The sequence below is a fragment of the Peromyscus californicus genome, unplaced genomic scaffold (assembly GCF_007827085.1).
Source record: "Peromyscus californicus insignis strain IS unplaced genomic scaffold, ASM782708v3 Scaffold_7__1_contigs__length_154581171, whole genome shotgun sequence".
Taxonomy (NCBI): domain Eukaryota; kingdom Metazoa; phylum Chordata; class Mammalia; order Rodentia; family Cricetidae; genus Peromyscus; species Peromyscus californicus.
In genome coordinates, this window is record NW_026294595.1 from 4,626,306 (window position 1) to 4,644,106 (window position 17,801).

At 46.5% G+C, this 17,801-nt stretch overlaps 1 protein-coding gene across 6 annotated transcripts in view; it reads right to left on the reverse strand.

Annotated features, from left to right (window-relative positions):
• Mapkap1 (MAPK associated protein 1) overlaps nucleotides 1-17,801 on the reverse strand; it is a 216,499-nt gene that overhangs the window by 21,431 nt on the left and 177,267 nt on the right. For 5 of the 6 annotated variants that reach the window (XM_052726308.1, XM_052726310.1, XM_052726307.1 and 2 more), the window contains one exon: nucleotides 5,966-6,103. The exons of the other annotated variant lie outside the window; for it this stretch is intronic. In XM_052726308.1, the coding sequence (XP_052582268.1) occupies nucleotides 5,966-6,103 (138 nt within the window). The remainder of the gene's footprint in view (nucleotides 1-5,965; nucleotides 6,104-17,801) is intronic. 6 annotated transcript variants of the gene reach the window in all.

Here is a 17,801-nt window from a genome sequence, read left to right on the forward strand (position 1 = left end):
GCTGCCACCAGGCAGTACTCACCGTATTTGATATGGAATTTAAGAAGTGAGTCCACGTCAGACAGAAAAAAGCCTAACACTGCTGGACTCTCTAATGTGTGAGACTAGATCTGGAAGTCAACAGAGCCTGAAGGTAGGCTGTAGGCCGCCAGGGCATAAACACAGGTGCCTGCCGTATGGCAGGCATAGCCATGGACACCCACCACCCACCTCACCTGCATTCCTCTTGTGCACATTCTCAGGGGCACGTAAAAACAGGGCAGTTCTTCAGAAGCTGAACTTGGGTGCCTGTCGTGTTGGGGAGGTGCAGATGTGTGGTCTCTGCTGGAGCTGCCCCACCAAACAGGAGAAGGAGAGTGGGTGGTCAGTGGTGTGGGCTGGGGTGTGCCAAGTGACTTTAGGAAACCAATCCTGACCCTTCTGCCACCTTTCCTGCTGCCTTTTATTGGAGAGGGGCAGGGGATGCCATGCAATCAGACATGAAATCCCACATAGGGAGTCAGTGAGGACACATGAAGAGGGATGTCTTACAGGTAGCCCACGCCAATCCCTTTCACACGGAATGTCAGTGTCTCAGAAGATCAAAGAGCTCCACCCTGGGTCTACAGCACGCCTCTGAACTAGGGTTCTGGTGGGTACAGAGGTGCAATTGCAGAGCTCCCTCTAGAGCCTTCTAAAGCCAGCCAGTTGTTCTGCTTGATTTACACAGATCTCAAAGTCTGCTGCCCTGAGTGCTCAGGTGGATTGTTCTGTTTTAAGGATGGTGATGACTTTGCTCAACAACGGCTTTCGCTCCTCATGAAGTCAGCTTGGAGCTCTGTCTGCAAACCTTTGAACATCTCCAATGCTGGTTTTTCTCTCTAGTTGATAAACCCATGAAGAGCATGTAAGTGAACACACACAATCTGTGAAAACTGGATACTGAATAAACCGTCAAATGCTTTTAGGTTTAAATGAAAACTACATAAAAGCATTTCAACCATCAATTTGGCTATCACCTCTAGCCAGTATGAATTCTGCTGGAAAAGCTATTTTCGTGCAGATGTAGAATTCAATGGGAAAGACTGACTCGTGTACCAACATCAATCAAAATGTCGACTTCCCTGGCAGCTCTCAACAGTAAGGCAGGTTCAAAGGTCACAGGATAAAGAAAAAGCCAAGCTCTGGTTCAGCTCTAATATCTCCTCGGCAGAAGTCTTGCAAAAGTACCCCCTTCTGCATTAGCCTGGCTTTCATTAATCTTCTTGCCATCTTCTTTAACTAGTCATGCAGAACCGTTCGATAGCAAGGCGTATAATGGGGAAGGCCCTGTGCCTATTACCGCGTTAACATTCTCTTAAACCCAGTGCAACAATAGAATGGGAGGCAGAGGAGAGCTGGACGCAGGGTGAGGTTCGGGCAATTCAATCACAGCCTGGCTTACCTATGTACTCTGACCCACAAGACACAAGGGGCCTTTGTGTCTAACTGGCTTGGCCATTAAGGCTGCTCAAGATCACAACAAAGCTAATCTTTTCCATTTAAGCTAAATCAATGTGGACAAATCATTACTCAGTAGCTTTAATTTAATTAGTAAATTAAATACACTACTTTACAGATCTTGTCAAGTACTTATGAAAAGAAAGATTCATGTAAATGAGAGGTCACCAATAAGTCCAGCTGGCTCAGCTCCGGGTCTTAGCTGAATCCTGTCTCTAGTACCCAGGGGTTCTACTTACTAGAGTTGTGACCATAGCTCCTAACCCCAGAGAGTTCCTAGATTTGGTCTAAACAGTTTTGGACAAAAAAGCAAAGCAGAACACCTCCCACCAATATAACCACAACATTGGCAGAATCAGATTTTCTTTAAATTATACTATTGCAAGAAACGTAATCAGGTTACCTCTATTCTGTTGCTTCCTTAAGATTGAGTATGATCTCCACTTAACTGAGATATAGAGAGCTTCTCAGCTATAAAGATGACAGCTACTTTATTAAGGTTTAAATCTGATTTCCTAATGATGGGCAGCTTCCTAAAGACCCTTAACCTGCACAAGATTCTTTTGAGGGCACCAGACCTGGTGGGATGAAGTCTGGTACCTTGACACACAGCCCAAGTCTCCTGTGTCACAGAAAGGTCCCTGTTTTTTTTTCAGCACTAGAGTAGACATTAACATTCACTTTAAAAAGAAAAGATGTTTGTTGGAACCCTTCAAAATAGCACAAGAAAGCCCAAGGAGGGGCAAGCCAGACTGAGCGCACACTGATCTCAATAATAAAGGCTTTTAATCCCTTAATCAGGGCTCTCACACAGATTTTCTGAATTCTTCTGAGTCTGTTTATCCACACAGGTTTTTTTTAAGCCTTGTATCTATTTAGTCATTAAGTTCCAGGTCCTTAAGCACTCACAGGGACAGAGTGATAAATCTCTCTCAACACTGGCCTAAGAGGGAGAAGCAGGGTGCAGGAGCATACAGGCTGTGCTGTTTCCACAGTCTGTAATTCCACGCTTCCCCGTGCAAATGCTCAGCCCCTTTGCCAAGTCAGCTATTCACACACTTTGGGGATGTGGCATCAATTAAACCTGAGCTGTTTCTTATGAAGACCAGATGAATGGCGTGACAGCAGCTTTCTCCATAAACCCTGCAAAATGGCCGTATTCGAAGGGTTTAAAACATTTCTTTTCTGTTCAAAATTCTGACAAACATGTCTCAAGTAAGAACGGGGATAGCTTCATTATCCTCCCCACACTTAACGCCTTTTTGTGAAGCAGGCTGCTTAATAACACGTCTGTTCTGTTTTCACAACTAAATTATTCCAGTTGGTCACACGTTCCAGTCTCTGGGAAGACACTTGTGTTATGAGAGATAAAAACATGAAAGAAAGAATATATTGCAGAAATCAAAAACCTTATCTACTTCTAGACTCTTTCTCTTTGCCATAATTCATTCAAGAAGCCCTAAGAATAATTTTTGATGTAAACTCAGCTACAAACATACATCACTATGCTGATAAAAATCACAGGCTAAACTTATGAAATATAGTGACTTTCATTTCTTTAGTGCTGCTAAAATAACTTTTTTCTAAGGTTCAACAGACATAAAAGATAAAAAGGGTTACCATTAATCCTTTAGGGAAAAAAGCAGGAAGGAAAGAAAGGAAGAGAAAGCAGCAGGCTCCATAGATTAACCCCGTGGTCTGGTGAGGGTCTGAGGAGGGGCTTTTTAGATCCAGTGGCTGAATTAATCTAGAGAGGATCCTGGAGATGATAAAAATACACAATGTCGACTCGACTCATTTACTATACCCCTGTGTGGGCACTTTACAAGAATTACAGGGAACAACTTTGATTCCTTGATCTTGGTTCATTCAGTTCAGTTTCAAGTTGACCAACATTCACTGCAGATGACTGCAAAGTTTGTGGGGACTCGGGGCGGGATGGGGAGTTGGTGGAGGGGGGGAAAGAGACTCTAAAGAGAGGAGCAGCACAGTCCACCTGTCCGGAGGTCCATACAAACTCCCGGGCAATGAATGGGAATGAGTGGAGTGAATGAAGGAAGGTGGCAATGTCCCAAGTCAGCAGTAGGGCCAGGTGGAAGGTGTATTCCAGATAGTCACAACAGCAAAAGCACACAACATATTGTGTGACTGTACCTCACAGCCTGAGTTCTGGTTGGGAAATTCTGGCCTGAGTGATCAGTGGCTTTCAACGTCAGCAAAGGCTGTGCCGAGGAATTCGAACTTTATTTTGCAAGCACATAATTTTCAAGTCTTTTTCTTTAAGAAAAAAAAAAAAAGAATGTATTTGTGTGTATCTGTGTGAGTGTTTGTGTACACGTGTGCATGGAGGCCAGAAGACGGTGTCAAATGTCCTCCAATATTACCCTCTGCCTATCACTTTCAGGCCTGGTCTCCCTGAGCATGGGGCTCATTTTTTCTCAGCTGGGCTGGAAGGCACCAAGCCCCAGCAATCCTCTCTGGCTCCTTCCCTGACTGCAGCAAGGGTTACAGGCATGCATGGAATGGAATACGTCCTCTCTTTTTATTTTTCACCGCCCCCCTCCCCCAGCCACAGACCACTTGTGCCCTTTAGGACCCTGTGTGTCCTTGGAGCTCAGAGAACATGGCTTCAACAGCACTGCTACAGAGTACTGGGCAGGGAACTGTTCTCTTCAGCCACAGGGAGACAGGGACCCCTGACGACCCGCCCCCCGCAAAGCTATGTACCTGGTTTGCACACTGGGCCATGTGAGAGAGAAGACCCTGGAGACTGTCAGCAGTGAAAAGATGGCCCTGTCTGCTCTGCACCCTTAAGCTGAGGACGTGGCCCATGAACACATACGTGCAGTAATTCCTTCATGACTGACTGATCTTTTGAGACCATGGGAGGTAGGTGGCTGTGAACCTTCCCTGCTGGCCGGACATGTGACATCTACACCTTTTCAGTGCCTGTGTTATAGCCATTCTAGGCACAGCACGTATCTGTGAATGAGAAGGAGCCCAAATCTGGCCCTTGTTCCTCCCACAACTCCCTACTCCAGGTTAGGTCTCTATGCAACATGCAGACGACCACTTGCCATTTCTAAGACAAGCTATAAAATGACTCTCTTTAAAATGTCCTCACTGCTTAGGAAGGAAGATGCCAGGACAAGCACACTGGGGGGGCACCAAGACAGGGAGGGTGGAATTGGGGAGAGGCTTACTCATGGCAGAGGGGGGCTAGCAGCCTTCAGGCTCCAGAAGCAGCAAGCACTTTTCTCATGGGTCTCTTCTGCCAAGTGCCCTGCAGTCACAGCCTCACTGGGGTGACAGTGGATGTCAGGGACAGCAGTAAGAGGACAAGAATGGCCTCATGCCTCTCTCTACCCACTAAGCTTTCCTTTCTCACCAAGCTGGAGACTGAGCTGAAAGAAGCTTTTTCATAGCTGGATTTGACATTGAAATTAAACACTGATCACAGGGGTGTATGTGGCATGTGCCCAGCCTGTAAGCCTTGCTGAGGGGCTCAGCACCGTAAGGTGCCCTTTTAGTCAGGATGACTTTGGAAATGAGCCACATTATAAACATTCCCTGGCCTCTGCCTTCTGAGCATATAATTCCTCATAACATTTGTTCTCAAATTCAGACACGGGAACACAGGTCCCCAAATTAGATGCTCAGTATGTACCTCAAGTTGCCAAGCCAATAGCTACTGGGGTGAGCTCTGGGTGACAGGAAATGCTGAGGTGCAGCAGTCTGAGAAGAACCCTGTTTACCAGCCTTCCCTATGCAACTAAGAACACGTACAAAGTTTCGGCTGTTTGCTTTCAGAGAGGCTTCACTGTGAACTATGCATTCTTTTTGCCCCGTGCTAGGGCTGGAGTCCTAAAAAAGATTAAGTGATTAATCTAAATAACTACACTCAATTACTTAACTGAGAAATATAACATGCCCAAATGGTGTCTGCTTGGATGGTTTAGTGGAAGAATGCCAGCCCAGTAGTGGCCTCTTCTGTAGGACCAGGCACAAGTTTAGTTATGAGCCAGAGGCCACGTAGCTGCCAATAATCTGGGTGTGCCGACACTTCCTGCATGATGGATGCCTAAGTCTAGTCTCTGGCTGCCACAGGAAATCCACCTTTCACTGGTGTGGCACAGGAAGGGAGCAGGTCTAGGGCTGACTGATCAAGTTCCCCCAATGGGAAGGGACAGGAGTACAAAGTAAGCCAAGGGCTCTCCTGAGTGCAGATTCCAGCAGGAACCTGCCTGGTGGCCCAGCCCCCCAGAGCACAGGGCCTCAAGGGCCTTTGCTGACAGCAAGATGAACAAGATGGGGGCCCACATCAGGCTCTAGGTACATAATACAACCCTGTTTGATTAAAAGAAATTTCTGGTAAGGAGTTCAACAGGCCGAAGGAAAAAAGGACATGGTGGCCATATATTCTCCCAGCACCCGGCACCCAGGGAGGAGGGACGAGAAAAGGAGACATAAATAAAGGACTACTCACTGGGGCTCTTTTCCTCGGCAAGGTCACAGGCACAGAGCAGGTCAGAATCGATTGAGATGGGCTTCTGCTTAATCCAAAACTTAGTGCTGGCTTTCTGATTTGTAACAGGGTCTATCTCTACTTTGTCTCCAGAGATACCTGTGAGGCCAAGGGGAGGGGGAACAACAAAAAGAAGCCATGAAATGAGGAAGGTGCCAGTGACTTCAGCGCAATGATCTGACCTGCTGGATAAATCATAAAGTGGTTTAGCATGAGCTCTTAGGGCTTGAGGGAGTCTTCCCACAGGCAGGGTTTCTAAACAGCATCCGAGACTCTCATAGCATGGTTGCCTGAGCAGGCGAGCCGTGTCGTGTCGGGTGATAACCCAAAGATTCAGAAAGCTATTAGGGCATGTATGTGCCTTCTCTGATATTATAGAGACACAGAACAGAGTTTCCCCATGTACTGCTAACAGCACTGTATCTGCATTGTAATGATGTAAGCTAGAATAGAGGGCCATTTAAAGATAGTTCTGATCTTCTTCCTTTTTTTTTTTTTTTAAATAAAGACCCTAAGTAATAGATTATGCTACCAATATAGAGTTTTTGATTTTGAAAAATTTTACATTAAAAATAGAGGGGGAGGAGACAGAAGTCTGCTCTGTGACACCAAATAATTTCCCAAGGAATACTTAAGGGAGGCCACGGGGGAGCAAAGGGTCTTCACACAAAACTCTGGAAATTCAAATCTCAAAGCCTGCCTTTCAGGTGGGGAAGGGCCTCGCCTCTCTGCCGAGGGAGAGACTCCAGCGTTTTCTTGGCATATGCTGGAAAATGACCAGGAACCAATGAGGTGCAGGGTCAAAATGGACACACTGAAGGTGCCCTCTTGGTATTTCTGAGATGACATGGTCTGTCTGACACACCAAATCTAGTTCATAAGTCCTCTTTTGCTGAAAAGAGAAATTTGTTCATGGAGTGAGATGTAAACCTTTAATATGTGTTCTGGAGTGAGCCCCATAGGCAGTCTTAAAATTTTTAGGTCATAGTTTTAAGGTCAGGGTCAAAGTGGAAAAAAAAATAAAAGAGAAGTCAAGAAAAAAAAACAAGCCCTGAAAAAAAAAATTGCTGGGCGGTGGTGGCGCACGCCTTTAATCCCAGCACTCGGGAGGCAGAGGCAGGTGGTTCTCTGTGAGTTCGAGGCTAGCCTGGTCTACAAAGCGAGTTCCAGAAAAGGCACAAAGCTACACAGAGAAACCCTGTCTCGAAAAACCAAAAAAAAAAAAAAAAAAAAAAAGGGCTGGAGAGATGGCTCAGAGGTTAAGAGCACCAGCTGCTCTTCCAGAGGTCCTGAGTTCAATTCCCAGCAACCACATGGTGGCTCACAACCATCTGTAATGAGATCTGGCGCCCACTTCTGGCCTGTAGTCATACACACAGACAGAACATTGTATAAATAATAAATAAATCTTTAAAAAAAAAAAAAAAAAGAAAAACCAAAAAAAAAAAACAAAAAAAAAAAAAAACCAAGCCCTGAAATAATCAGTTGTACATACTTGGAATAGAAAAGACAAGGAGAGCTTGTGAGAAAAGATTAGTAGCTCAAAAGAGGATAAAACCCCACCCAAACCAGTTCAATTAGTCCCCCCACCCCAACCAAAACACAGACACACATACAACCACCTCTGCCTGGCAACAAATTTAAATGTAAAGAAGAAATAAAAACAAATGCAATCTCCATGACTGGACTTTGTCCCCTCCGTCCACTGTAATATTTTGTGAGCAGACTCACTCCAAATCCAGTGAAGACAAAGGAAGGAGCCGTGTGCGGAGTGTGGGAACAATGCAGGGACGGCTGCTAACGCTGTCGTCCGTGGGAGAGTCCAGCAATGGCTTTTTAATTTCATTAGCCGAAAGCTGGGCTTGCACTGGACATATTTAGGAGCAACATATTTCAATTAGGCATAATGTCCTAAGTCCAGCTGACTCTAGATCTCAGGTATGGAGGATTTCAGACGGCTGAGAAGCTATCAGGAGACCAACTTGATTACATTTCACTTGAAACAGACTATGACTATCCCACTGCACTCTTGCCTCCAATTTGGTCATTAATTGTTAAGGATCTGGACATCTCTATAGTTCCCTGAAAGAAGACGAGTACTTAAGCCATGGCAGTGGTAACGGGGTGTGTGTTCATGTGAGCAGGGCTTCCCCTCCTTATCTGCTTCTTATTTTGACATTTATAACAGTCAAAATGAACAGAACAAAATAAATGTGCATATCTCTTATGTGGAAATAAACCTCGCCCCACATTCCTCTTTCAGAAAGAAAAAAAAAATCACCACCAGAGATGGTTAAAATTTTCTTCTGAGGCCATGCAACTCCTGAAGCCGCAGTCAGTCAATACTGTTAATGTACCTTGTTAATTTGATAGGATTTGTCAGGTAACTCCACTGGAAAATTATATAAAACTGTTCCAGATGAAAAGATGATAGTGACATGAATTAAAGTGATAGAACAATAGTGGAATATAAACCAGAAATGACACCCAAAGTGGCTGTTGATTTATTGCCATACTGAGTTTGGTTCTGGGCTCCCATGTATATTAGTGCTACAAATCTGGGTCCATTTAGCAGAGGGATGCTCATACATACATCACCAGCTCCTGCTCTAAGCCAAGGTCACTCCCCATTGCATCAATCTTTTCAGCAGGGCCTACTGCACAAAGCAGGACTCCTGTAGCCGTCTCAGAGCTAACAGACTGCCCACACTCTCTCATCTTCCTTTCATCATGTAAAGTACACTTTTAACTTCCATTATTTTTATCTGCAAATTGTTAGCACACAGTTCATCCATTACCTGTGGTATCTGTGCATCAGTTGCCTACGCTCTACTTGGCCACAGAACCCTTTCCCAATGACACCCTTCCCTGGGGTTACCGCCACTGATGCAGTTTACGGAAGGGAACCCCGAGACTGCAGATTAGGGATGGAGATGTGGGAGATGAATGCAAAAGGCTCAAGATGGGCAGACAGGTGGAACATCATTTAAACAATTGGTGTGTTTCACAAAAGCAGCATGCACAGGAGATTTTTTTCCTGAATCGAATCACATTTTCCCACTGACTTGGTTCCAGTGATACTCTGTCTTCATTTTGAATTGATCTGTAATTGGCAGGGGCTCCCAACACTTCAGTTTTAAGTTTCCATGCCCTGCAGGCTTTCAGTCAGGTAGTTAATGATCTGTAAAACTCTCGCCTGCCTCGAGGAGTCACTATTTAAAGGAACCTGTGGGGGAATCTTTCCTGATGGGAAAAACCCTTTGTGCATTAAATAATCTCACAATGGAGAGGTGTGAATCTCTATGCTTCTTAAAGCTGAGTGAGGCCCCACAGACTTGGTTGTTCCTACTGGACAAGGGCAAGCAGGCTGGGAGGGCCCCACCTTGCTGAACACATCTAAGCCCAGAGGCAAGTGGAGACCTCTGGGAGCCTAAGCAATTTTTTTTTTTTTGGCTGGAAGGTTGGAAGATCACTGGAGGGAGGCTGGCTAGGAGGTTTACTCCAGGCTATAGAGAAGGATGCTGGAGCTAGGGTGCTTTGTATAGGGCGGGGGGGGGGGGGGGGGGGGGGGCTATGGGACCTACGCTGGTGGGACTCTGATCAGGAAGGTCAATCAGTGCAACTGGACCCACTTGCCACTGCAGCCTTTGAAGTGTGCAAAGGAGAAGGCGGGGCCCGAGCAGCACTGCTTCCCGGTGACTGCAGAGCACAAAGAAGACTGCTGCTGCCATGTTCTCTGTGGTTCACCATCCTTAAGGCTAGGGCCCAGGCCTTTTGCAAAGGAGTGACCCTGGCAGGCTCCAGGAATCATATGGAACAGTGTTCTCAGGCCCAGCAGGCATGACACTGTCACACACATCATTTATTAAGTATCCACAGCCAATTAATGCACTGAGCACTAAAGGTGCTAGGTGCCTTCAAGGCTAAAGAGCCTCTGTGTACTCCAGCAGCTGCTCATTCTATTTTATAGATAAGAAAACAGAAACACAAGAAGGCCAAGGAACCTGTCCAAGATCACACAACTCACAAGTGGCCTGGGACCTAGCTTGGAAGTAGGAAAGTCATTCTTCAAATCAAGAATTGTCTGGTTCCCAGATGGCCCTCACGGCTGCTCAGACCTGAGTCAAGAAGACAGAATAAACTCTGCCCCAGCAGCCTTGCAGTAACTCTCCCTTTTCTACTTTCACAGGGCATAAGAAAGTGTTCAGACGGCAAACAAATGCCCATGCCCATACTTGGCAAGCCAGCACACCATCCAATCACTGTTCTTCCTTCTGACTTTGGTGCTCACTCTCGCTTCCTCTCTCCTTTCTTTTTTGTTTTTTCCAGACACGGTTTCTCTGTGTAGCTCTGGATGGCCTGGATCTCACTCTGTAGACCAGGCTGGCCTTGAACTCACAGATATCAGCCTGCCTCTGCCTCCCGAGTGCTGGGATTAAAGGTGTGTGCCACCACCGCTCAGCCTGCAGACGGACTCTTTAAGATGTCATTTTTTTAAAAAAAATTTATTTATTATATATACAGTGAGTGTTTGGCCTGCAGGCCAGAAGAGGGCACCAGATCTCATTACAGATGGTTGTGAGCCACCATGTGGTTGCTGGGAATTGAACTCAGGACCTCTGGAAGAACAGCCAATGCTCTTAACCTCGGAGCCATCTCTCCAGCCCCAAGATGTCATTTTTAACACATAATTTCAAGCAACTCAAATTGTAAACATACAAAGAAAGAAGGGATGTAGACCTTCACTAAACATACCTTTCTTCAAACTACATGGCTACAGTGAGGAGTAAGACACTCATGATGAAACAGAGCACAACCAAGGAAAGTCAGGCTAGAAGAAAAGTGACTTAAAAAATTCTATGTCACAATACCAAATGAAATAGAAAAGAAAAAATACTTATAGAGGAGTCAGCAGAGGCACTCAGTAGTAGAACACTTGCCTGACACGCACAAGGTCCTGGATCCCATCCCCAGAATCGGGGTGGGGGGGTGGGATGTTTCCAGGAAAGATCTCAAAAGGCTCCATTTTAAATGCAGAGGTAATTCTGGTTAGCAGGAGATTCTGTCCTTTACCGGTGTTGAAGCATGTACCCAATATGTATTTTTTCAATTTTTAATTTTATTTTATGTGTATGGGCATTTTGCCTACATGTATGTCTATGTCCCTGCAGGCATGTGTGCCTGGTACCTGCAGAGGTCAGAGGAAGGCCCTGGATCCCCTGGAACTGGAGTTACAGGCATTGTTAGCAGATGTGTGGATGCTGGGAATTACATGTGGGTCCTCTGCAAGAAGCTAGAGCTTTTAATTGTGAGCCATCTCTCCAGCCCCCAACAGTACTTTTGTCTATTTATTTACTTACTTACTCCGGTGCTGGGCCTCAGACATGCCAGCTGGGGAAGCACCTTAACAAAATCACCATTGTTTTAAAAGCTTAAAGTCCACTTTCCCCCACCATTTCCATTTCAGAGTTTGTCTTTCTTCCCCAACTTTTAGTGTAGGGAAGGATGACTATATGATCTGTGTTGACGACTGTGTTGACGACTGTGTCCACACATAAAGTGGACAGCACTTCCACCCAGAAGCTCTCATGTACCCAAGGGGCTGAGGTGCTGGCAAGGCTCCTCTGGACTCTGCCAGATGCAGCTTCCTGTCGCTGTCACAAAGGTGTCCAGAGCTTTCCCAGTCTTAGCCATGGCAGGTAAAGAGGAAGAACACAGGGCTGGCCTGGAGTGGCTGGGGTCAGCCCTTCCCTCAGAAGTAGGGGAGGCCATTTGTCTTCTTTACCAGCTCTCTTCCCCTACCCACTTACCCGTCGCCATCCGTCATGACCTTTTCATGCTCCCACACTGACAGCTTCCAGATACAGTGAGTCAAACTTCACTGGAAGCAAACTATCACGCCAACTGTCAAAGGCAGAAAACATTGCCTGATTGCTGTCCTACATCAACGCCAGCATATAAATCCTTCCTTAACAAGACAGCTCAAAATAAACAAAGCACAACTCTAATGCAGCTACAACTCTGCAGGGAAACAATTTGTCCAAGGTTTAGAGTTATCACGAGGGGACCCTGGCCTGTTTTAACTAACCAAAATATTTCCATAAAAGGAAATTAGCACCGTATAGCATCATCCAGGGGATTATGCAGCAGGGGACCCCGTGGGCAGCCCCTGCCCTAGGTCCTTCTGCGTATATCAGTTCATTGAACACCTGTATCTCTGAAAGCACCATGAGCCCGTCTATATTTAAAGGCAGCAGTGCTAAGTGGTCACGGCCAGGAACTCTGGATCAAGAAGGTCCTAAGTTCAAGCACTACTCCCTCAAGCTTTGACTCTGGGCAAACTGGGAAAGGATGTACAAGATGCTAACTCACATCTTTGGGGCTTGTGAGAACTGTGTTAGCTACTTTCTATTGTTCTGATAAAGAACATGACTAAAAGCAATTTAGGGAGGAAAGGGTTTATTTGGTTTACTCTTTCAACCACAGTCCATCATTGAAGGAAGCCAAATCAGGAACTCCAACAGGAACCCGGAGGCAGAAATTGAAGCAGAGACCATGGAGGAACGCTGCTTACTAGCATGCTCCTCCTGGCTTGTTCAGTTTGCTTTCTTATAGAACGATGGGCCACCTGCCTAGGGATGGCATCTCCTGTAGTAGCTGGGCCCTCCCACATCAATTATCAAGAAAATGCCCCACAGACTTGCCTACAAACCACTCCAATAAGAGGTATTTTCTCTACTGAGGTTCCTTCTTCCCAAATGACTCTAACTAAGCAACACAAGGCACCATGGCGACAGGCTCCTGCTATGTTTAATGACAGTGTCAGAAGCCAGGCATGGGATGGGGGCCTGTGATGGGGCCACCTGGTCAGGGAGCCAAGGAAAGATATGGACAAGTATGTGCCTGGCCCTAGGCCTGGATACCTGGGACCTGCCTTGAATTAGTCTTGAAAGCAAAAATGTAGAATGCCTGTCCAGCCCGGTGGTCCAACATGTCTGTCACCATGGATCCTTCCAACAGCCTCCATCACAGAGTCACAAGGCAAATATGGCTACCAGGACTTAAGTAACCTATAGGTGTGGCCTTGAGCAGCCCCAGGCAGGGGCTGCTATTCGGTGGGGGCAGGGTCTGGAGAGAGAGAGAGAGGTGAGGCTTCCACCTAATTAGTTTCATGGCACAAACCTTCCTGCAACCTCTAAGACTTCCATTCTAAGTTGGAAGAAATCTCTCTGACCTGGAGGGTTAGGACATTCGTGCTAGGGAATGGCCACCCACAAGGTATCCAGGTTATTCATTTAGACCAGGATTTTGGGGGGGTGGGGAACTACATTCCCACTGTTGTTATTCTAGGAGTAAAAAAAAAAAAAAAGGCTTTTTTCATGAGCCTGAGATTCCCTTTCTATAAAATGGGGTAATGAAAGTGTCAACTTCTGGGGTGTCAGCACATTAAATGCTCATCTTGCATTGCTGCAGGAGACTCAAGTTATTATTACAATTCTTAAAGATGAACCCAGACTCAGAGGGAGAGCTAGTTTTCTTTACCTGTGTGACACTTGGGATAGCAACAACATTCCAGGGCAGGCACCATGGCCAGGAGGAGGTGGCCAACACAAATCGATTCAATGGGTTTAAGAGACAGAGACAGAGACAGAGACAGGCAGACAGACAGACACAGGGAGAGAGAGAAAGAGAGAGAGAGACAGACAGACACAGGGAGAGAGAGAGAGAGACAGAAAGAGAAAGAGCTCGCTTACTCACTTACAGGAGAGCAAGCATGAAGCTGGGTGGGAAGAGGGGAGGGGGAGGATCTGGAAGGAAGGATTTGAGAGAGGGGGTGAATATGATCAAAATACATTGTGTGTAATTCTTAAAGAATTAATAAAACCCTTATGTGTATATATACTATATAATATACATAAAAAGAAAAATTGCTAGCATAAAAGATGAACCCCAGAGGGGTAAAAAATTAGTAATCTGCAAAACTGGGATCAAGACCGCACCAGCTTCCCATTGTCTCTGAGGACACACACTATAATAGGCACACTTGAAATACCACCTCTAGGGAAATGAGACTCACCTTGGCAAACACTGTGGCCTTTGCCACGCCATACTCAGTGGATATTCCGAGTTGCTGGTTATTGGTTTGTACAGGAGTAGGGCTTAAGTATCCATTTCCTACAACTTTGAATTTGAGACTACAAAGCCCACTGTTGTCAAATCCTGGAACAGCTTTTGATACAGTTCTACAATCCTCTTGTCTTTAGGTTATACTGAGCTAGGGAGCCCAGAAAAGCCCTCTGGGAGTGCCAATGAACAACTCTTGGCCAGAGTGGATTTTGCTGAATATATGTGGCAATCGATAGCATCACAGAGCAGTCAGAGAAGTCTTTGAGACTTGTCTGAATTTACACACAGGATCAGACACATAGGCTGTTTGGGCTTAATGAGACCTCAGAGATCACCCAGTCGGGGCTTTTATTCTCCACAGGAAGATGCCGAGGCTCAGGGCTAGGGACATGACTTGTCTGATGTCACCCATTAATGACAGAGCTGTAACCATAATTCATTTCTCCATACTACTAGGCCAGGGCTTAACAGACTAGCCTCCTGCCACACCCTGGTGGAATACATCACAGGATAAAAAGCACACGCAAACAATACTAGGCACTCAAAACAGGAGAAAATCACTGGGAGGCACAATTACAGTGAAGCCTGGAGAGCACTGCTTCCCCGGGACCAGGAGAGTGCTGGCTCAGGGCTCACTGGCTCCAGTCAAGAAGCTCATCATCTCAGAGCACTGGGGAGCCTCAGCCAAGAGCTAGCAGCTCCAGTGCGGGGTCAGCAACATATCTGGTGCCAGGTGAGTGCCCAACTGGACTGTTGTCCTGAGCATAAAAACTAATGGGTGGCCCTAGCTAGCATGGCAGCATTTAGCACAGGGCTAGACACCAGAAAGGGAGGATTCCAGGGGCCCTGAGGTTGTGTATGCTCAGCAGTGTTGTCTGTGAGGGGAAGGCAGTCCAGCACTAGATACTCCACTGGTAAATGGACATGCCAGGAGAGCCTCTGAGGCCAGCTGGGAAGTAGGACTGACCTTTTCCAGGACTGTTTTGCACACTGTCAGAGGGGTGGGGAAAGCTGGTCCTCCTAGGGACAGGCCCCCTACCTACTGGAATCTGAATGCCAAGGACAGGGAGCTAACCAAGGGCAGTCTGGGGGTTGGGGAGGAACTCTCAGGGATACTACTCTGGCTCCTTCTACTGAGATGCTTCTGCTCAGTCTCCATTTTTCCAATGTTCAATTCCTTCTCAGCCACCCAAGGAACCTGACACTGTTGTGAGTAACCCCAGATTGAAGTACAGGAATTCTCCAAAGGGAGGCTCCAGGAGAGGACTTGGAGAAGATAAGCAGCTAGACACACCCTGACATCTGCTGTCACCAGAATCCTTCCTCAACCAGGCACTATGTTAATTAGCTCTAGTGTGCAGGACATCCCCAAGGCCACCGTCACAGTTCTGTCCTTTACCATCAGTTTTAAACTCCACACCAAGTTTTGTCTGTCACAATCAAGAGGCCAGTCACTGAGCAGCAGAAGTGCCACTGCTGAATTAAGGACCCCATGGATGTGAAGTCAGATATGGTGTGTGTCCCCTGTAGTCACTGTAGTGACCTGGAACAGTGATGGTACCTCTTCAGCATCAGCAAAGGGCCGGGAACATGGAGGGTCAGTTACCTCTTGAGCACAGGAATTCTTTACTCCACAGGGATCCGACTGAAAACTACAGAAAAGAAATGTCTTGTTCACACGGACACCCAGAACTACTAACACTACATGGGCCCAGTAGGAACAAAGTCCTGACTGCAGCCGCCTGCTCACACTGGCTGGTCTTGTGTTGCTAACATGCATCTGCTTTTGATGCTACAGCAGGAACTTAGCATCTAAGAGAAACAAACATTCTGATGTGCTGCTGTTTTAGATACTCCCCAGAGCCGAGACTGTCCACCAGAGGGCACCACGTACGTCACTGCAAGTATCCTGGAGCTGGGATCTCCCCAGCCTCACTTCAGAGAACTACCATTCTGGGGAGGAATACCAGCAACACCAGTTTTATCCTTTTTGATCTCACAGGTCTCCATTGTGGCTACAAGTGAGGCTCGGAGAGCCATCTCCAAATCTGAGCAACTCAGTTCAACACCTGCAAGATGGGGACTAGGAGAGATGGTAAAAGGCAACACAGATAAGGACAGCCATCAGAGCTAGGCTAAGCTGCTGTTCAGAACCACTTCTGCGGGTCAGAGCCCAGAAGGAAAGCTTTATAACATCCGCTTTATAAATGGTGACAACCAGGTGCAGAGGGAAGGTGCAGCTGGAACCCAGTGCTGACCACAGAACCCCACTCCTCCCACAACACACTCTTGTAGCCTTTCTTTCCTGGGATGAATCTGCAGGTCAAAATCAGGTGGATACAAATTTGTTCTTTTGCCTTTGGAGAAGAGCAGGAGACAGGCCTGGGGTCTGTGCTCACTCAAGGCACTGTTTCTCCCACTGTAGAAAGAGCAAGTGGGCCTGTGGAACATCCTGTTTTGACCCATCATGAAGACAGTTAAGCTACTGATAGGATTTCCAGAAAGAGCAGACCCACAGGCTGAGGAGGAAGCTCATTTGTAAGCGTCTCCTGTGCAAGCACGAGTGTGACTCTCCAGAAGCCATGTGAAAAATCTAGGTGTGGCAGTGCATAGCTGTATTCCTAGTGTTAGGGAGGTAGAAACACAAGGATTTCTGGACTGCTGGAGAGCATAGCCAAGTGGGCAAGCTCCGGGTTCAGCAAGAGATCTTGCCTCAAAAAAATAAGGCAGAGCCGGGCGGTGGTGGCGCACGCCTTTAATCCCAGCACTCGGGAGGCAGAAGCAGGTGGATCTCTGTGAGTTCGAGGCCAACCTGGTCTACAAAGTGAGTCCCAGGAAAAGCGCAAAGCTACACAGAGAAACCCTGTCTCGAAAAACGAAAAAAAAAAAAAAAAAAAAAAAAAAAATAAGGCAGATGAACAGCTGTCAGATGTGGCTATCACAGCCAGCACATCGAATTCAACGATGGTGCCAAGATGCCTATTCTGGCCACCTGGGAAGTTCAAGTGCTACTCAGACCCAGTGAAGATATCTGTCTATCCTTCCAAAGGCATTGGTGGTGACTTCTACAGTCCCCAGCTCTTCCTACAGTCCCTGGTGCTGGTCGACAAGTGTGTGATCCCATCATTCACTGCTGAGAACTTTATCATGATACAGACGTGGAAGATTGACCTCTTCTCAAATGCTCCACATGGGCCTGCTGCCTCAAAACAATCTCAGGGCATTCAGATGCTCAGCATTTGTGGAGGCCAAAAGAGGATGTCAGATTCCCTGGAATTCAATTTATAGACTGCTATAAGCCACCATATGGGTGCTAGGAACTGAACCCAGGTCTTCCAGAAAAGCATAAACGATCTTAGTCACTGAGTCATCTCTGAAAGAAAATTGATGTACAGTATAAACATAGCAATTCCTAGCATGTAGCAGTCTGCTCAGGTCTGAGCTGAGGTGTTCCTGTGATAGCATGAACAGTGCAGAGGACAGACGTTAGGGATTCAAAACCAAGGCTGCAGTGACATCAGGAGTTCTAACATGGCAAATCCTTCAGATTCATTGCATACCAGTTTGTGAATTAAGTTTTAGTTGTATACTCAGAAACCTTTTACTACTGCCAGAACTTCTGAAATCTTCATATTCAGTGATATGGACCCACATAGGTCAGGGCCCAGAG